Genomic DNA, 19,466 nt, shown 5'->3' with positions numbered 1-19,466 from the left:
AGCCAGGGAGCTTCCATTAGGGGTAGGCTTCACCCACTCTTTTCCTTTTTGTTAGAATGGTGTGCTGCTGAGAACTGTCTTGGACCCTGTGACTGGGGATCTGTCTGACACACGTACTAGGTACCTGGGGTCTCGTCCTGTGAAACTCTTTCGTGTCCGGATGCAAGGCCAGGAAGCAGTAAGTAATGAAAGGGGGCAGGCTGCATTTTTGGACATTAGTGGTATCAGCTTTTCTTTCAGTAATTCACCCATACATAGTTAGTTTGATACTAGCTCTCTCTTAATTAGGTTTTCTGTGGGAAGTCTTGGGTCCCTTCATGCAGAGTTTTCCATGGTACTGAGCTACGTTTTGGTTATGGGTGAAATAGGTTATCAGTCTGTTCAGCTCTAGGGTGGGCAAATGGAGCTGACTGAGAGGTAGCTAGAAACCTCTTATCAGGAGTATAACTACCCATGAGCAACCTTATATCAATACCAGGGTTTACTATGTAAGGTGAAAGAGGTTAGGAAACATTGTGTCCTTTGTAACTAAGAATGTTATTGTTGCTGAGTGTCATGCTAGTTCTTTATTTGTTACTGCATTTTTTTTTAAGATTTTATTTATCTGACAGATCAAGATCACAGGTAGGCAGAGAGGCAGGCAAAGAGAGAGAGGAGGAAGCAGGCTCCCTGCTGAGCAGAGAGCCCGATGTGGGTCTCGAATGCAGAACCCTGGGACCATGACCTGAGCTGAAGGCAGAGGCTTTAACCCACTGAGCCACCCAGGAGCCCCTTTGTTACTGCATTTAATTCTTGAAACGATCCTCCCTTGTTACAGTGTTCGCATTTTACTGATGTGGAAATTGAGCCTTAGAGAGGCTTAGAGAGATTGAGTGATTAGTTCATATGGTTTGTGGCCCGTGCTTTTAGCAAATACTAAGGCAGTCCTTTTCTCCAGTCCTCCTCCTCCTCTTTTTTTAGAGAAGAGAGAGGGAGTGTGCATGCGTGCACAAGGAGGGAGGGACACATGGGGAGGGAGAGAGAATCTCAAGCAGGCTCCACACTCCGTGTGGAACTTGACCGGGGGCTGGATCTCAAGACTCTTCAATCATGACCTGAGCCAAAATCAAGTCAGACACCTAACTAACCAACTGAGCCACCCAGGCACCTCTGGTGCTCTTTTTTCTTAAGGTAGTCTTAGGTTCCAACAATTCCTTGGGATATTCTGTTGACTAAAATTTGCAGATGGGGTGCTTGGTTAGCATTGCATGTTTGTCTTTTCCCCAAGCATGTTGGAATGTTTTTCTTTCCTCAGGTGTTGGCCATGTCAAGCCGGTCATGGTTGAGCTATTCCTACCAGTCTCGTTTCCATCTCACCCCCTTGTCTTACGAGACCCTGGAGTTTGCATCTGGCTTTGCCTCTGAACAGTGTCCTGAGGGTATTGTTGCCATCTCCACCAATACTCTGAGGTGAGAGTCCCATGGTTCAAGCCCAGTGGGAATCCTTTTTGCCAGTGGCTGGGATTGTGGTTTTGCCAGTGTGCTGGAAGAAGTTACGAAGCAGTGGCAGAGAGCCAGCTCTTCATCATGGCACTAGAGTGTTGCAACTGAAACCTTCGTTTGTCTCAGGATTTTAAGTACCTGGTAGCCAAGTTTTGATTTTTGGAGTTGTAGCTTCTGTTTAGATTTTCAGGGCCAAGTTCTAATATACTCCGCAGTATGGTTCAGTTTCCTTGAGATTAAACCATCTGTTTTTCCAGGGCAGTACTATTGGATTAGTTTTAGAGCTGGCAGGCATTGGTTTGCTGATAACTTTTTTTTATTTGGTCCTGTCATTTGCAGTGTTACATCTTCTAATTTTAACCTCAGTATAAATTATTTAGGCCTTTTGCAAGTTGAACAACTATTGTTTACGCAATGATGTTGGAGCAAGTACTGTTCTGTTGCAAGATGGCTATTCGGTTTGAAAAATAAGCTATATTCAGTTTGACTTTCTCAAGTTTCGGTTTTCATTTTTTCTTCTTTAATCTTTTAACACCACCTGTGTTCTTGCCTTGGTTGTAACTGTTTGTAAGAGGAACACTATCAAGAGGAACTATACCCTCTTGTTATGTGGGTAACTTACCAGGTGAACTCCCAGATTTCTGTGCAGCACCTTTCAGGATCTTTCCAGTCATCGTTCTTTCTCTCTAACCCTCACGCCTTTATATACGTTCTATTCCAGCAGAATTGCTGTCTCCTCTCTCATGGTTTTTTTTACTCTGTGCCCTGGCATGCTTCCCACCCACATCTCTGCCAGTCAAGACCTAGCCTCATTCATAGACATTCACATTATTTATGGGTGCTCCTTCTCTTTTGAATTCCTATAAATGTGGCCACAGCCACAGATTTTTTCACTTTGTAGCAGAAGAGCGTTTCCTCCCCAGAACAGAATCTTTCAGGGAAGGCCACTGTGTGAAATAGTTAATAGCCGAATTCTTAGTAATACCAGTGTTTAGAGTAATTACTGTCAAAACTAGTCACTTCCACATATGAATAATGCTGCTGTGGATATTCTTGTGCATGTTTTTTGGGGGGGCATATATTTTCATTTTTCTTTGATATATATCTGAAAGAGTGGAATGGTGGGTTCTGTGGTAACTCTGTATTTAACTTTCTGAGGAGTTTGGAAAGCAAATTGCTTTCCAAAGGGGCTGCACTGTTTTTGTTTTCCACAAGTAAGGTATGAGAGTTTCAGTTTCTTCACATCCTCACCCACATGCATTTATTTGACTTCTTGATTCCAGCCATTCTAGTAAGTGTGAAGTGGTATCTCATGGTGGTTTAGATGGACAGTTTTTTGATGCTTAATGATAAGCATGTGCTTTCTTGCTATTTTTCTTTGGAGTACTGTTGAGATCCCTTGCTTATTTTTAACTGGATAATTCTTTTTTCATTACTGAATTCTAAGAGTTCTTTGTATAGTCTAGTTGTAATGCCCTTATCAGATAAGATTTGCACGTATTTTCTCCTAATTTTCTCCCATTCCGTAGATTGTCTTTTCACTTTCTCAGTGATGTTCTTTGGTGCACAAAAGCTTATTAATTATTAAAGTCCACTTGAAAACTGCCTGAAGTCCTGTTGGGTATCACCAGTGGTATAAGTTCTACTTAGATGTTCACTAGCCACATACTTTCTTAGGAATACAACATGGGAATATCTGTGCTGCCTCCTGTGTTGGGTATGTCCTGAGAGCAGGTTTTCTCTCTACTTTGAATCTGCTTGTCGTGGTAGGGTGCCTTTATAAGACAGATCATTATGTGGGTTGGACCAGAAGAATCAAAACTGAAGGATCAGTGGTTTGGGTTTTGTTTTCTTTATGTGAAACTTTTTTTTTTTTCCTTCTTGCAGAATGACCACTTTTGATGCTTAAACACTTAATTTCATCATTCAGATATTTGTAAAATACCTGATCGAGTGTTTCTTTCCAAAGAGAGGAATATGTCAACATTAGAGCTTTTAGGGATCAATGCATTTGTGTGACCAGTCACAGGCCATTTTGATAGGAGTTTCTAAATCCTGAGTGAGTGATCTGTTGATTCCCTGCCTTTTCCCCCGTAGGATTTTAGCATTGGAGAAGCTAGGTGCTGTCTTCAATCAGGTGGCCTTTCCACTGCAGTACACACCCAGGAAATTTGTTATTCACCCTGAGAGTAACAACCTTATCATCATTGAGACGGACCACAATGCCTACACTGAGGCAACAAAAGCTCAGAGGAAGCAGCAAATGGCCGAGGTAATGAGACTGACATTAGGGTTTAGTTAAAAGGCATTCATATGAAATATTGTTGAAAAGTTTAAACTTGTATAATTGCTGATCATATTACACATTTTATATATGTATCTATATATATATATCTATAGTATATTATACATTAAAAAAAGACCCACGTTCTTTTCAGGGCTTTTAAGCAGAGCCCTTGCCCCTATCCTTGGTTTTAGAAGTTTTCTTGTGACTTGGGACTAATACACGAACCTGGGTTTATTGAGTTTTCAGCTTTCCTTCTGGAACAGAGTTCTTCAATCCTTGAGCTTCCCAAACAGCCTGTGTATTTGTTTCCTAGATTTGGGCCCAAAAGAGACAGTGTTCAATTCTCCACAACACTAGTTCTTTCCAGAAATCATTTCCCAGCAAAAAAAAAAAAAAAAACCCAAATAGCCCCATCATGCAAAACTGTATCTCGACTAGAAGAGATGAGACAAAGAGTCGTAGTGAGGGAAATCAGGGAGGTTAGGTAGAAAAGTGGTGTTTTTGTTTGATGTGTCTGAGACCACTTGCTAAGTATTTGCCACAGTCAATGTTGGGTTTTTTTGACATTAAAAAATAAAGTACCTGGTTTTTTCCTTCAGTGGTTTTCTCTCTTCCCCTTGTCTGTACACCTTTCCCTTTAATCTTCATTTTGGGGAAAAATCTGGTTTTGGCCTACAGACTTTGCTATTCAGGATATGAACTGTTGTGCTACTTGTCCACTTCTTACCCACCATCTACCTCTGAATATACCAACTCTTCTGTTTTTGTGTTTGTGATTCTGTTTTTTAATTTAGGAAATGGTAGAAGCAGCAGGGGAGGATGAGCGGGAGCTTGCTGCAGAGATGGCAGCAGCATTCCTCAATGAAAACCTTCCTGAGTCCATTTTTGGAGCTCCTAAAGCTGGCAATGGGCAGTGGGCCTCTGTGATCCGAGTGATGAATCCTATTCAAGGGAACACGCTGGATCTTGTCCAGCTAGAACAGAATGAGGCCGCTTTTAGGTAAGGAGCTCTGGACATCTAGGGTTTTGAGGGCAGGAATTCTCTGGGCTGTAGTTAATACCCGACTCCTGTTTCTCTGTTTACAGTGTGGCTGTATGCAGGTTTTCCAACACTGGTGATGATTGGTATGTGTTGGTGGGCGTGGCCAAAGACCTGATTCTCAATCCCAGGTCTGTAGCTGGGGGCTTTGTCTATACCTACAAGCTCGTGAATAATGGGGAAAAACTGGAGTTTTTGCACAAGGTAAGAACCAGCCATTGGTTCTCCTGGATCTTAGGTCCTACTGGTCTCTCCCACTTTTGCTTAAGTCATGGGTCAGGTCTTCTGATGGCCATTTTGGAAGCCAGCTCATTGATTATGTTCCATCTTTTGGTGGCACACAGAAAATGCTGGGGCTCTCATGCTCCAGTGAAGCTCCACTGCCTGGGAGTCTGACAGGAAGCCTATATACTAACCAGCCACAATGGTGACATAGATGCACACAGAATTGGCCCCTTGTTTACTGGTTTTACTAAGCAGGCAGCAATTTGTGACCTCTGGAGAATTAACATTTAATGGATACACTTTCCCTTTGGAAAAATGAAAAAGTTCTGGGGGTGGATGGTGGTGATGGTTGCACAATACTGTGAACATGTTTGACGCCACTGAATTGTATACTAAAAAATGCTCAAAATGATAAATTTTATGTGTATCTTATCACAATTTTTAAATTAAGAGGGAAAATATCCCATTCTCCCACATGGATAGCATATGCATGTAGCTGCTCTAGCCCTTCACCAGGGGAATGTCCTCTAGGAAGTAATTACTCATGTTCTTTTCTTTGTGCTAAACTCATTGTATCTCCCTTACAACTGAGATGTCACTTGGCACTAGCACTCCTTTCCCATCCATCCACAACCAGGAATCACTTCTGCATTGAGGCTTCATTGTTTGTGGCACCAGTTGAATTAGCACAGGCTCTGAGACCACATTCATCAGGCCTCAGGGCTTCCTTTGGCTTGTGGCACTGATCCATTTGCTGAGTGACGTACAGTGCACTGTGGGACCTGTTCATAGGCTTGTATGTGTGGTTTATTTCTCTGAGGAGCCAAAGGTGATCACACACTGTCTCGTAGACATTTGGGGTCAAGAGGGTACGGTTAGCATATGGCTGGTGTTCTAATAGCTGCATTGCCTGCTTTTCTTCTCACAGACTCCAGTGGAAGAGGTCCCTGCTGCCATTGCTCCATTCCAGGGGAGGGTCTTGATTGGTGTGGGGAAGCTTCTGCGAGTTTATGACCTGGGGAAGAAGAAGTTACTCCGAAAGTGTGAGAACAAGGTAAATAGCTTGTACAGGGAATCAGAACTAGCTAGTGAGGAAGGAGGAAACATTGGTGGGATAGTGGACAGTTACTTAAAATCATATGTCTTTTTAGGTTCTTGTAGATCCTCCATTCCAGCCTTAGAATTAGGCCTTTGTGACTTGAGAAGGACAAAAGTTAGGTCAGTTTCTTGACTTCTTCACACTAAGAACCATATTTCTGTCCTGTGGACACACTAAGAACCATATTTCTGTTAAATACAGAGTATTTAACTGTGAGAATTGTGCATACATTTCCACTGTATTAAAACCAGTTAGCTCTTTTTCCATCTTTTAGGAATTTATTGTTGACTGCCATTCTGTAGGTCATATATAAATATATGCTTCAATCAGGAGAAGCTGAACTGTCTCTGGGTTCTGAATCTCAAGGTTATACCCATTGATGTCTTTGTTTTTCCCAGCATATTGCCAATTACATCTCTGGGATCCAGACTATTGGACACAGGGTAATTGTGTCTGATGTCCAAGAAAGTTTCATCTGGGTTCGATACAAGCGTAATGAGAACCAGCTTATCATTTTCGCTGATGATACTTACCCACGATGGGTCACTACAGCTAGCCTCCTGGACTATGACACTGTGGCGGGGGCAGACAAATTTGGCAACATTTGTGTGGTGAGTTGATGTTTATGTCGGTTACAGTGATGTGTAGGAAAGCCAGCTCTTTTCAGTGATAAAGTCAAGGACATAGGACTATGATCTCTAGTACGGAAATTGAAAATAGGTATAAAATTTAATCCTAAAGCCAGCTCTAAAAAGGAAATTTTGTGTTCTTTAAGCCATCTTCCCTTTTTTTTTTTCTTTTTTTTCTTTCTTTCTTTCTTTTTTTTTTTTTTTAAATATTTTATTTATTTATTTGAGAGAGAGACAGTGAGAGAGAGCATGAGTGAGGAGAAGGTCAGAGAGAGAAGCAGACTCCCCATGGAGCTGGGAGCCCGATGCGGGACTCGATCCCGGGAATCCAGGATCATGACCTTAGCCGAAGGCAGTCGTCCAACCAACTGAGCCACCCAGGCGTCCCTTTTCTTTTTTTTTTTTAAGATTTTATTTATTTGACAGAGCACAGGCAGGGAGACCAGCAAGGCAGAGCAGGAGCGAGAAACATCTCCCCAGTGAGCAGGGAGCCCAATCCAGGACTCGATGTGGGACTTGATCCAGGACCCTGAGTTCATGACCTAAGCTGAAGGCAGACGCTTAACTGACTGAGCCACCCAGGCACCCTCTTTAAGCCCTCTTACCAGTCATTTATTTTTATATTTAAAGATTTTAAAATTATTATTATTATTTAATCTTCTGTATACCCAACATGGGGCTTGAACTTAACCCTGAGATTAAGAGTTGCATACTCTATTACTGAGCCAGTCAAGCTCCCCATTCTTATCAGACATTAGAGTCCCCTGTCCCCGTCCTTCCATCACCTGACCGGTCCATCTCCCTCCCTCCTCCTTATGGAATATGATTTAATAGTGATGATAGGTTTTGCTTGAGCTAATGAGTAAAAATTATTTTTATCTGTGCGAGAATTTTGGTTTTCTCTTTTTAAGCCCAATTTGACTTCTTTTGTGTATGTTTTATAGCCTTTGTTTTGTTCTTGCTCATGGGTTGAATCTCCGGAGTTTGTCACTCAGACATCAGGTTGCAGGAGATAGGCTTAGGCTTTGCTGAAGGTGGTGGTCCCAGGCTTGCTTTCAGGGATCTAGGGCAAACATGTTGCTTGGTGATCCAGGTGAGTCGGTGTAGGAGCCAGCCCCATGACTTCTGTCACTTCCTTATAGGTGAGGCTCCCACCTAACACCAATGACGAAGTGGATGAGGATCCCACAGGAAACAAAGCCCTGTGGGACCGGGGCTTGCTCAACGGGGCCTCTCAGAAGGTAAGATTGCAGAAGCGACCTGGAAAGAGAGGTATCAGCCTGCAGGCTACATTTCCCATGACCCATACTGAGGGAACATTTTGTAGTTCGCTGTCTGCAGTGCACGTGACTATGCTGAGTACTCTCCTGCTCAGGGGTGTCCTTTCAGAGCCTGTGATGGGTAGATGTTGGGTTTGATGTACAATGACCGAGTCACCATTCCATTTTTATCACTGCAAAATAGAATTTTTCCAAGACATTTTAACCAACTGAGCCACCCAGGCGTCCCTTTCCAAGACATTTTAGCAGTGACTAGAGCATAGTGTGTTCCTTGGAAAAAATCATTGCACATATTCCTGATATTAACCGGCTCTTCTCTGAGGGGTTGTTCTGGGCTCTTTACTTTTCTGCTGTAGGTATATACTTCTGTAGTAGAGCATCTCTGGACTTTTAAAATAGGTCTGTTTTAGAGAGCTAGTCTATTGATTGCTGCTTTTTAACAATTATCTGTGGTTTCTTTTTTTATTGCAAACTTGGTAATTTAACAATGCTTTTCCATTATAATTATCAGAAATGATTTAACATCAGCATTGTGACATTAATCTCAAGTAAATGTTAAGAAAATTGTAAAGTATTTTTATATGTTAGTAATGTTTGGATTTAAAAGAAGATGAAATCTGCTCTTTGGAGGCACTACTTGCTCTTGGGAATCTAGAACAGGTTCGGAGGGCAAGGGCACAGTTACTAGTCTGTTTTCAACTTACAGGCGGAGGTGATCATGAACTACCATGTGGGCGAGACTGTCCTGTCATTACAGAAGACCACACTGATCCCTGGAGGCTCAGAATCGCTTGTCTATACCACCTTGTCAGGAGGAATTGGCATCCTTGTCCCATTCACATCCCATGAGGTGAAATCTCCCACATTCTTCTGGCCTTTGCCTTCACAAGGTTGTTTCCTGGTGCTAAATCAGCCTAAGAGGGCATATCTTCTGTCTCCACCTGCAGCTGGGCATGTTTTGGAAATATTATAAGGTGATAGAAGTGCCTCAGAAAATAGGAATCCTGATTTCCCTCTTCCTCCAAGCCATTTGTTTTTATACTGTACCAGGGTTTGGTTTAGTTCTTTTTTAAAGATATCTTAGAGAGAGAGAGAGAGAGAGAATGAGTGCGAGCGCACAAGCAGGGGAAGGGTCTAAGGGAGAGGAAAAGAGAATCCTCAGACAGACTCTCCACTGAGCATGGAGCCCGACCTGAGGCTTGATCCCAGGACCCTGAGGTCGTGACCTGAGCCAAAGTCAAGAGTCTTTTGCTTAAGCATTTGAGCTACCCAGGCACCCCAGGTTTGGTTTCTTACTGGTATGGGTATAGAGTTAGTGGCCAAAGCCCCAGAACCAAACCCCACAGACTAGGAATGATGATTACTACAGTGAGGTATACTGTGTACTTGCTGCCTCCTTGGCTCAGCTCTGGGATTGGCTAAATTGGGTTTATGTCATTCCAGCTAAGGAAACAGGGATCAGGAATCTGACTTTATAAATCTGTCTTCACATATGTTGTTCTCTTGTGTTCTGCAGATATAGGTGGGTTTTTTTTTTTTTTTTTTTTTTTTTTTTTTTTTCAGATTTTAGGTCTCTTGTAGCAAGAAAACCTGGGGTTGTCACAGGAACAGTTTGATAGTTAACATCTGTTTGGATGGTTTAAAAAAAATAATAAGATCAGTGACTTGTCTGTTCATTGTGCTTCTGGAAACTGTAGACTAGTTGAAATCATTTTTTCTTTAGTGATAGATTTCTTTATATCTTCTACCAGGACCATGACTTTTTCCAACACGTAGAAATGCATCTACGGTCTGAGCATCCTCCTCTCTGTGGACGAGACCACCTCAGTTTTCGTTCCTATTACTTTCCTGTTAAGGTAGGTCTTTGTTGGAAATCTGAGTTGGAAAGGGGGATCCTTGCCCCATGTAACTTGTCTTTTCTCTGGACATCCCTCTCTGGTAAATCAGAACAGTCCTGATTGAAGGAACATCAAAGGAGTGGATTGATGGGAGTCAGTAATGGCGGAGAAGAATGACTAGTGATTTTCAAGGACCTCTTCCCCCAGGGCAGACCACAGCCAGAGAAGAGGCTTCCCCCAGTTTTGCTACTCTGAACACAGGATACTAAGGATGAACTTAGAGTAGTGTCCCTGGCTCTGAAATGGTTCAGATACCTGAGAGAGAATAAAAGTTTTCTTTGCTGCTGCTTTAGCATGCCACTTCCTTTAAGCATCTGACCTATTTCTTACTCACTTTTCTGTGTCTTAGAATGTGATAGATGGAGATCTCTGTGAGCAGTTCAACTCCATGGAGCCCAACAAACAGAAGAACGTCTCTGAAGAACTGGACCGAACCCCACCTGAGGTGTCCAAGAAGCTTGAGGACATCCGGACCCGCTATGCCTTCTGAGCCCTTGCTTTTCCTGTGGGACTTGTGTCAGAGACTATTCTGTTTCCCTACCACGTGGTTCCTAACCCACATATCAGAAGAAGGGTGGCTGGATAAGACTTTGTAATATTAAAGCTAGTAGGTCTTGCCTATCCAGTCTTCCCTGGAGTGACTGCTTCCCCCTAAAATTGGCACTGAACTTCGCTATGCTTCTTCCTACCTAGTACCTAATACAGTGCTCCCAGTTTCTGGTGTGTAATAAGATGTTCCCTCTCCCCCAAACCTTTCCCTACATTGATACTTCTGGGTCTCTTTGTCTACTTTTGTATACACCCTTAGTTTTTAACTGGTTTTCTTGTAAATATAGTTTTGTACAATGTTATCTTTGTGGGAGGGAGGGAGGGAGGCAAGCTGAGGTGGGGACCAGGTTGAATATAGTCTAACTCCTGAGTTCTGCCACTCTGGAATCTAACCAGAAATACAGATCTAGTTTTGAAGGTGGCTTGTGTCCATGTGTCTTTTCTGGGGGTGAGAATTTAGGTGGGGAATTTGAGCCCGAGTTAGAGCGTGAAGAATGGAGTACCCTTCTTCCTTCCAGCTACCTGCTTGTACTTCTGGCGCCCTGTAGCCTCACAATCCCAGTTCCATGGTGGGTTTGTGGGCTTGTAGTTCTTTTTGCAGTATAAGTGAAACTTGGGCTCAGTAATAACCATGTGGTCAGCCATGCTTCTTCCCATTGGATATTGAGGAATGGTGCCTGATTTCTTCTCCCCTGTTTTAGCTTCCTTCTACTTCGAGGTCTTAGAGTGAAGGATTTGGCATGCATTCCAGGTGGGGGGGGGGTGTCTCTTAACAGATGCTCCGTTTACTTCTACAGCTCCCGAAATGATCGTTTGGCATATGACTCCTAGGAAGGATGAGTAAGTACAGAAGAACCTAGAAACTAACCTGCTCTTGGGAACAAAATCAGTATACGTGGTCCCTATTTAAAGGCTCATGGGTAACCGTTGCGGGGGGGCGGGTTGCGTGGTAGGGAGTCCTGTCAGCATTGGACGTCTTAGGCAAACTCAGGAGGGCCTTTGGAGTATGAGGTGGCAGCACTGGTAGCCTGTCACCTGAAAATGTCCACACATGAAAAGGCAGCCTTAATCTCCCAGGCAGTTCCCCAGGTTTATTGAACCCGGAAAGACCTGAGCTCACTGCTGTTCTTGGTCTTCAACAGAGTAAAACATTCTTCATGTGCGTAGGCTCAGCCACTTCCACGAGCAGATTCTCTGTGGCTAGCACTGTGTTAGAATCAGGAATGGAGGTGGTTAGACACAACCTTTGGTCCCGAGCAGCCCACAGTCCACTGTTGAGAGGGTTCCTCATGCTGCATATCTCTAATCATGACTAGGTTTTAGAGCAGTGAGGAAAGATCCAGGTTTTGCCAGGAATTGAATCGCTAGTTAACACTTTTATTATCTCACTGATTCACATAGCAGGTGACACTTTAGAATTATATTTTTATGGCCTAATTCCAGGACTTATTTTTTCTGTGAGCCCTACTTAAATCTATTCCGTTCGGGCTGTCAGATTGTCTGATGTTGACATGTAGTAGTCTGGGAAACTTCACGTAGATGCTTGAGTAGTGGCCCCTTGTGCCCGGTTTTCTCCTGAAGTACTGCTTCCTGTAGTCATAGGGGGTTTATGTAAGAAAGGAAAACTTGATCTCTGTATAGAATTAGGAATCGTCTATACAGAGGGGTTGGGGGGATGCAGCACTTCATGGGAGGCAGGCTTTGTAATATCAAGAAGGTGGGGTGCCTCCTTCTTCCTGTGGGAAGATGTGATTGGCTTGTTTGAATAAATCTATAGACTAGAAATCTATAGACTTGATTCTGCTGCCCAGAAATGAGCAGGAATGGTATAGTCCTTTGATAAAGAGGCTTAGGTTTAGGTTGGGAACCAGGGGAACTTGCACTTAGGCCATTTGAAGCCTTTAATTTTACAGCATATAATACTGAATCTTTTTTTTTTTTTTAAGATTTTATTTATTTGACAGAGAGATCACAAGTAGGCAGAGAGGCAGGCAGAGAGAGAGGGAGGAAGGGAAGCAGGCCCCTTGCTGAGCAGAAAGCCTGATGCGGGACTCGATCCCAGGACCCTGAGATCATGACCCGAGCTGAAAGCAGCGACTTAACCCACTGAGCCACCCAGGCACCCTATAATACTGAATCTTAATTTTAGATCTTTTCACTGGGAATGTGTGGAATGAGTATTGCCCCACTGGAGAGCTACAGGTAGGCCAGGCAAAGGTTTCATATGAGCTTTCCTCCTTTCGCATTCTTCTGTAACCCAAAGCCCAGGGAAAATGATAACAAACTCAGTGGGATTGTCAAAGACATGTGGGTGCATATTGCAAAAGGTGGTAGATGACAGCAAATGATGAGCTAATAATATTCTGAGCATTGTACTAATAATAAGCACAGTAAGAAATTCACAGGGTTTGTTCTGTTGAATTTATTAATAGCCTAGTAGAGAAGGCTTTTGCATGTGAAACAATCAAAATGTGTTTATGGTAGAAAGAACTAGAATCAGGCAACCTGTCTGATCCGGCTTGGCCAGATAACAGCTGAGTGAATTTGGGCAAGCCATTTAAAATTTATGAGCCTTGGTTCCCGCATCTTAAAGGGAGAGATGTCAGATAAGCTGCATGCAAGTCCATTACTGCGTTGCTCAACCTTACTTGAGACAGCATCTTGGTTCCTAAGAGTACCGACATTATCAAAAAAGTCAAAGTGACCCTATGCCTTTGGGCAGTACAAATTTTGTTAGTATGTTTTATTTTTTTCTCTCAAATTTCTCTAATCATGAAAATCATCCCTTAAGCCACTCAATATAGATTCCCGGGCACTTTCCCCTAAAGATTGTGAAATGCTAAGTCTAAAATGGGAACTTGTAAATAAGTCTAGACATGAACTCACAGGCCTGAATTCAGTCAGTCAAGTCTTCGCCTCTCTGAAGAGATCTATGACATTGGTATGGCGGGTTGCATCACCCTAACATGGAGATAAACAGGGTTGGTGTGAGAGTAAAATGAGAAATGCGTCCGGAATACCCAGCACCCAGCTCGGCACATGATGGGGGCTCATTGAGCCAAACATAAACTCTTTACATATATGGGACTTAGGAAGACCAGTGAAGTCTTCCATTTTCCTTTAGGAGTCCCAGAAGAACCATAGAGGACTCTCCCCTCCGCACCCAGTACACACGTTAGGATGTTTTCTTTTCCCCTCATACTGCACTAACTTCTGATGTGTCTGTTGACTCTGTCACATTCCCAAATGGGTGCTAGATAAGGTAGAGTGTTGAGGGATATACAGATAACATTTCAGCTCTGTAACTTAGAGGCCTTCTGGACTTGATTTCTCTACCAGGTTTCTAACAGCTGGAAAGATTTTTTTATCTTTTTTGTCTATTGTATCCCCCCAGCTTTGAGGTATAATTGACATATATCACTGTATAAGTTTAAAGTGTACAGCATCATGGTTTGGCTGATGAATACACAATGAAAAATGATTACATAACTCATCTCAGAGATAGAATAAAAAGAAAGCAAAAATACTTCTTTTCTCCTTGGGATGAGCACTTAGGATCTACTCTCTTAACAACTTTCACATATATTACATAGCAGTGTTAATTACAGTCTAATATGTCTAATTATAGTCTAATAGACATATAAAATTATATGTCTAATAATTAGGACTGGAAGTTGATACCTTTTGACCACCTTGCTCCAACACTGCTGCCACCTCCGTTCCCAACTACAGATCTCCTATCCTTTCAGGAGTTAGGTGTTTTTTTAGATTCCACAGATAGGTGAGATCATACATGATTCCGCTCGACTTAACTCACTTAGCGTAATACCTGTGTAACAAAGGGCAAGATTTCCTTGTAGTTTTTTTTAATGACTGAATAATATTCCATTGCATATATGTATGTCACGACTTCTGTTATTATGTTATTTTCCAGTATGGTTAACATACAGTGTTCTGTTGTTTCAGTATACAGTGTGTTTAATGTTTCAGGTATACAATAATACAGTAATTCCACAATTCCGTGTTACTTAGTGCTCATCAGGATAAGTGCACTTTTAATCCCCATGGCTATTTCCCCATCCCCCCACTCATCTCCCTTGAGATAACCATCCATTTGTTTTCTGTAGTTAAGAGTCTTCCCCCCCACCTTTCCTCATTTGTTTCTTAAGTTCCAATATGAGTGAGATAACACGGTATTTCTTTCTCACTGACTTAATTTCACTTAGTTATACTTTATAGCCGCATCAGTGTCATTGCAAATGGCAAGACGGCAGTTCTTTTTTTATGGCTCTGTGTGTGTGTGTGTGTGTGTGTGTTTACGTACCACATCTTTACCTCCTCATCTATTGATGGACACTTGTGTTGCTTCCATAATTTGGTGATTGTAAATAAGCTGCTCTAAACATAGGGGTGCATGTATCCCTTTGAATAGTGCTTTTGTATTTGGGGGGTGAAAACCCAGTAGTGCAATTCCTGGATAGTAGGGTAATTCTATTTTTAACTTTTTGAGGAACCATCATACTGTTTGCAGCGTGGCTGCACCAGTCTGCATCCTCGCCAGCACTGCGTGAGGGTCCCTTTTTCTCCACATCCTCACCAACACTTGTTAACACTTGTTTCTTTTTGATTTTAGCCATTCTGACAGATGTGAGGTGATAACCTTATTATGGTTTTGATTTGCATTTCCCTGACGATGAATGATGTTGAGCATCTCTTCATGTGTCTGTTGTCCGTCTTTGGAGAAAGGTCTGTTCATGTCTTCTTTCCATTCTTTAATGGGATTATTTGTTTTTTGGGTGTTGAGTTGTAACAGTTCTCTATATTTTGGATACTGATCATTTATCAAATATGTCATTTGCCAAGCATCTTCTCCCATTCAGTAGATGAAGGCAGAGGCTTTAACCCACTGAGCCACCCAGGCACCCCTTGTTGTGCAAAAGCTTTTTATTTTGATGTAGTCCCAGTGGTTTAGTTTTGCTTTTATTTCTCTTTCCCCAGGAAACCTGCCTAGGCAAATGTTGGCATGGCTAATGTCAGATATTACTGCCTGTTACCTAAGGATTTTTATGGTTTCAGGTCTCACATTTAGGTCTTTCATCCATTTTGAGTTTATTTTTGTGTATCTACATTGGAGAAATGTCTGTTAAGTTCCTTTGCCCATCTTTTTAAAAATAGAAATATAATTAACAGTGTTAATAGTGTCAGATGTGCAACATAATGATTCAGAAATTCTACACATTAAAACTCAGTGCTCATCAAGATAAGTGTACTCTAGGGGCGCCTGGGTGGATCAGTCCATTAAGCGTCCTACTCTTGGTTTTGGCTCAGGTCATGATCCTAGGTCGTGAGATCAAGCCCCACATGTTTGAGATTCTCTCCTTCTCCTTCCCCCTATGCCTGAGTGCATGTACTCTCTCTCTTTCTCTCAAATAAATAAAATCATAAAGGAAAAAAAAGGAGAAATGTACTCTTGATTCTCTGTTTCACCACTGCTCACAATTTCTCCCCTCTGGCAACCACCCAGTTTATTCTTTGTTTTTTAAGTTGTTTTTTGTTTTGTTTTGTTTTTTGGTCTCTTTTCTTTGTTTCTTAAATTCAACATATGAATGGAAGCAGAGTCTTTCTCTGACTGACTTACTTCACTTAGCATTATACTCTCACTCTGTGTCATTGCCTAGGGAAAGATTTCATTCTTGTTTATGGCTGAGTAATATTCCATAATACATATACACATCTTCATTGATGGAAGTTTAAACAACTTCTGTATCTTGGTTACTGTAAATAATGCTGTAATAAATAAAAGAGTGCATGTATCTTTTTGAATTAGTGTTCCCCTTTGCCCATTTTTTTAAGGGATTATTTGCTATTGAGTTGTATGAATTCTTTATATATTTTGGATGTTAACCCCTTACCTAGATACTTAGTTTGCAAATGTTAACCCCTTACCTAGATACTTAGTTTGCAACTTACCTAGATACTTTTTTGCAACTAAGCACATTTAGCTGTATTTTTTTCCCCATTCTGTTGGCTATCCTCTCACTTTGTTGATTTTTCTTTTTGTGCAGAAGCTTTTTCATTTTTTCATTTTCATTCATCCCACTTGTTTATTTTTGATTTTGTTGCCTGTGCTTACGGTGTCATATCCAGGAATTGTCGCCATTGAGCTTCCTTCATTTGTTTGTCCATAAATTTGCTTGTGGTCCGCAAGTAGAATTTCTGGAGCACAGGCACAGGGAATTAGGCTTGAATATGTTGAGCTCAGGAATTTTGTCTAGTTCATAGCTGTTGTCCCAGAAGCTACAAAATGTGATTAATAAAACTTGATGGTACAATGAGACTAAGTTACAGATCCCATCTATGTAGGTGTTAGGGGGACTAATGAACTCCTTTGGTTTAACTGAGCAGCCAGGTAAATGGGGAACTCTGTAGACTTACAGAACACATCGGAGTCTTCCATGGAACTCAGAAAGGAAATGTCAAGACTGAGGCATTTGCCCTGAGTGACTAGGATTGCTCCCATCCTGTTGCTCTGTTAGATCCCTGTAACTTGGATCTAAGAAAGAACTGAAAAGTTTTCAGCTGCCTCATCTTTCCCTGACCTCATAGTTAGAGGTTCTGCAGATGCTGTTTCCTCTAGAAGATCTCTTGCCAAGAATAGCATTCCTGGGGTGGGGTTGGGGGCCAAGTTGAACTATGGATGGAATGTTGCTTTTCTTGGTATTTTTTTAAATGTATTGCTAGCAGGACTGCTGTGGCTGGGAAAGGCACTTGGAGTTCACTCCTGTCATGGGGAGAAGAGCACTGGTCTTCAGAATGTGTGCTGCTCCTGTGATGCCGTCTCTCTTGAGTTTCTCATAAGTGGGAAGCCAGAAACGTTGGGAACATTCTTCAGATGAGATCAACCCAGCTTCTGATTTTTTAAAAAAAAAATTCCTGAATTCTGTTTCTGTTCAAAAAAGAAATGACATGTGTTTGCCTGAGTCATCTACTTGCTCACGTGCATATGGTATATTATCTGTGGGTATTTTGTTTATTATGCCTTTAAAACACATTCAAGGGCTATATCAAGACCTCAGAAGGGGCACCTGGGTGGCTCAGTGGGTTAAGCCTCTGCCTTCTGTTCAGGTTGTGGTCTCATGGTCCTGGGATCAAGCCCCACATCCGGCTCTCTGCTCAGTGGGGAGCCTGCTTCCCCCTCTCTCTCTCTGCCTGTGATCTCTCTCTCTGTCAAATAAATAAAATCTTAAAAAAAAAAAAAAGACCTCAGAAGAACCATGTCTGCAGCTAAAATCAAACCTTGTCCACAAAAATAAGTGTGGGGGCCATTGGGCTTAATCTTGGGTATGTGGTAGGGAGTCATTAAACAACTGTGGTCAGTGGCTACTACATTTGGGGATCTGTTAGCCCAGTGTGTGGGGCAAACTGAAATCAGCAGATACACACTACACAGTGGTCAGAAGAGTCCCCTCCGCCAGTCTGCACCGGCCTAGCCAACTATTCCTATAGAAGCTTGAAAACCAACCTCAGAAGTCATGACCAACCTACTAGAGGATGCTGACAAATTTATTTATTCCACCAGGATTTACTAAGCACCTACTACGTGCCATCTCCTTGCAGGTCTGCTCTGCATCCAAATGTTGAAGGACAGTTTTTATAACCTAGCAGTTCTGGTGAGTTTGCTAGGGAGCCTGGTGGCAAGTTTCTGAAGAGCCACGTCTCTTCGTCTCCTTGGTTAAAACAGGCACGGCCTTGTGACTTCTGGGAAAAGTCAGAAGATCCTGAATCTGAAAAAAAACGTGGATGGTGGGTACCCAAAAGTTTTCAGTCCAGAAAGAGAAAGAAACCTGTTGCAGCGTGCAGTGGTTTTTAACTCTTTTTTTATTTTATTTATTTATTTATTAAGGATTTGGTTTTTTTTTTTTTTTTAAGATTTTATTTATTTATTTGCCAGAGACCACAAGTAGGCAGAGAGAGAGAGAGAAGCAGGCTCCCTGCTGAGCAGAGAGCCTGATGCGGGACTCGATCCCAGGATCCTGAGATCACGACCTGAGCCAAAGGCAGCGGCTCAACCCACTGAGCCACCCAGGCGCCCTTAACTCGTTTTTTAAAATTAAGACTTTATTTGTTTATTTGACAGAGATCACAAATAGGGAGAGAGGCAGGTGGGTGGTGGGGGGAAGCAGGCTCCCCGCTGAGCAGAGAGCCTGATGTGGGGCTGGATCCCAGGATCCTGGGACCATGACCTGAGTGGAAGGCAGACGCTTTAACCCACTGAGCCACCCAGGCGCCCCCAGTGGTTTTTAACTCTTAACTGGACATTAGGATCATCTGTTTGTCAGAATAGGTTGCTGCATTTTGTCCCCAGATTACTCTTAATCTCTGCTGGTATCTGGGCATATGTATAGTTCACTGTCTGGTGGTCATCAGACTTAGAAATCATTAGGTTGGGTAGGAAATGAGGGAACAGTGTTTATTATTCAAAATGAAGCCAAATAAATAGACCAAGGCTGTAAATTCCAGTTTGGGGGCAAAAAGGTGGGAGACTTAACTGGAGACTTAACTGGAGGTCAGCACCACCCACCCCCACCCTCACCCCCCAAATCTAGAAGCCAATACCCAGTGGGTTGTTTTTTTTTTTTTAAGGTTTTATTTATTTATTTGACAGATCACAAGTAGGCAGAGAGGCAGCCAGAGGGGCGGGGGAGGGTGGAGCAGGCTTTCCGCTGAGCAGAGAACCCAGTGTGGGGCTCTATCCCAGGACCCTGGGATTATGATCCGAGCTGAAGTCAAAGGCTTTAACCCACTGAGCCACCCAGGCGCCCCCTCAGTGGGTTTTTTTGTAAGCCCAAAGGCAAACCCATCTCAGTACCTCACCTCTGCCTCCTAGAGCCTTCACATTTTCATTCACAGGCTTACCCAGCAGAACTTGCCTTCTCTGACAGCAAACAAAATCTCAGGGAGTGTGAGATGCTTTGCAT

At 42.5% G+C, this 19,466-nt stretch overlaps 1 protein-coding gene across 2 annotated transcripts in view; it reads left to right on the top strand.

Annotated features, from left to right (window-relative positions):
• SF3B3 (splicing factor 3b subunit 3) overlaps window positions 1-10,909 on the top strand; it is a 41,935-nt gene extending 31,026 nt beyond the window's left edge. For both annotated transcript variants that reach the window (XM_004754029.3, XM_045076293.1), the window contains exons 16-26: window positions 56-178; window positions 1,295-1,449; window positions 3,580-3,754; window positions 4,564-4,769; window positions 4,856-5,012; window positions 5,962-6,087; window positions 6,531-6,743; window positions 7,904-8,002; window positions 8,748-8,891; window positions 9,793-9,897; window positions 10,289-10,909. In XM_004754029.3, coding sequence (XP_004754086.1) covers window positions 56-178; window positions 1,295-1,449; window positions 3,580-3,754; window positions 4,564-4,769; window positions 4,856-5,012; window positions 5,962-6,087; window positions 6,531-6,743; window positions 7,904-8,002; window positions 8,748-8,891; window positions 9,793-9,897; window positions 10,289-10,429 — 1,644 coding nt within the window. In that variant the 3' untranslated portion in view covers window positions 10,430-10,909. The remainder of the gene's footprint in view (window positions 1-55; window positions 179-1,294; window positions 1,450-3,579; window positions 3,755-4,563; window positions 4,770-4,855; window positions 5,013-5,961; window positions 6,088-6,530; window positions 6,744-7,903; window positions 8,003-8,747; window positions 8,892-9,792; window positions 9,898-10,288) is intronic.
• Window positions 10,910-19,466: the final 8,557 nt, after the last annotated feature.

Source organism: Mustela putorius, unplaced genomic scaffold, assembly GCF_011764305.1.
Source record: "Mustela putorius furo isolate JIRA1106 unplaced genomic scaffold, ASM1176430v1.1 tig00000174_pilon_pilon_pilon, whole genome shotgun sequence".
NCBI classification, from domain to species: domain Eukaryota; kingdom Metazoa; phylum Chordata; class Mammalia; order Carnivora; family Mustelidae; genus Mustela; species Mustela putorius.
This window is presented reverse-complemented; position numbering and strand designations above follow the sequence as displayed.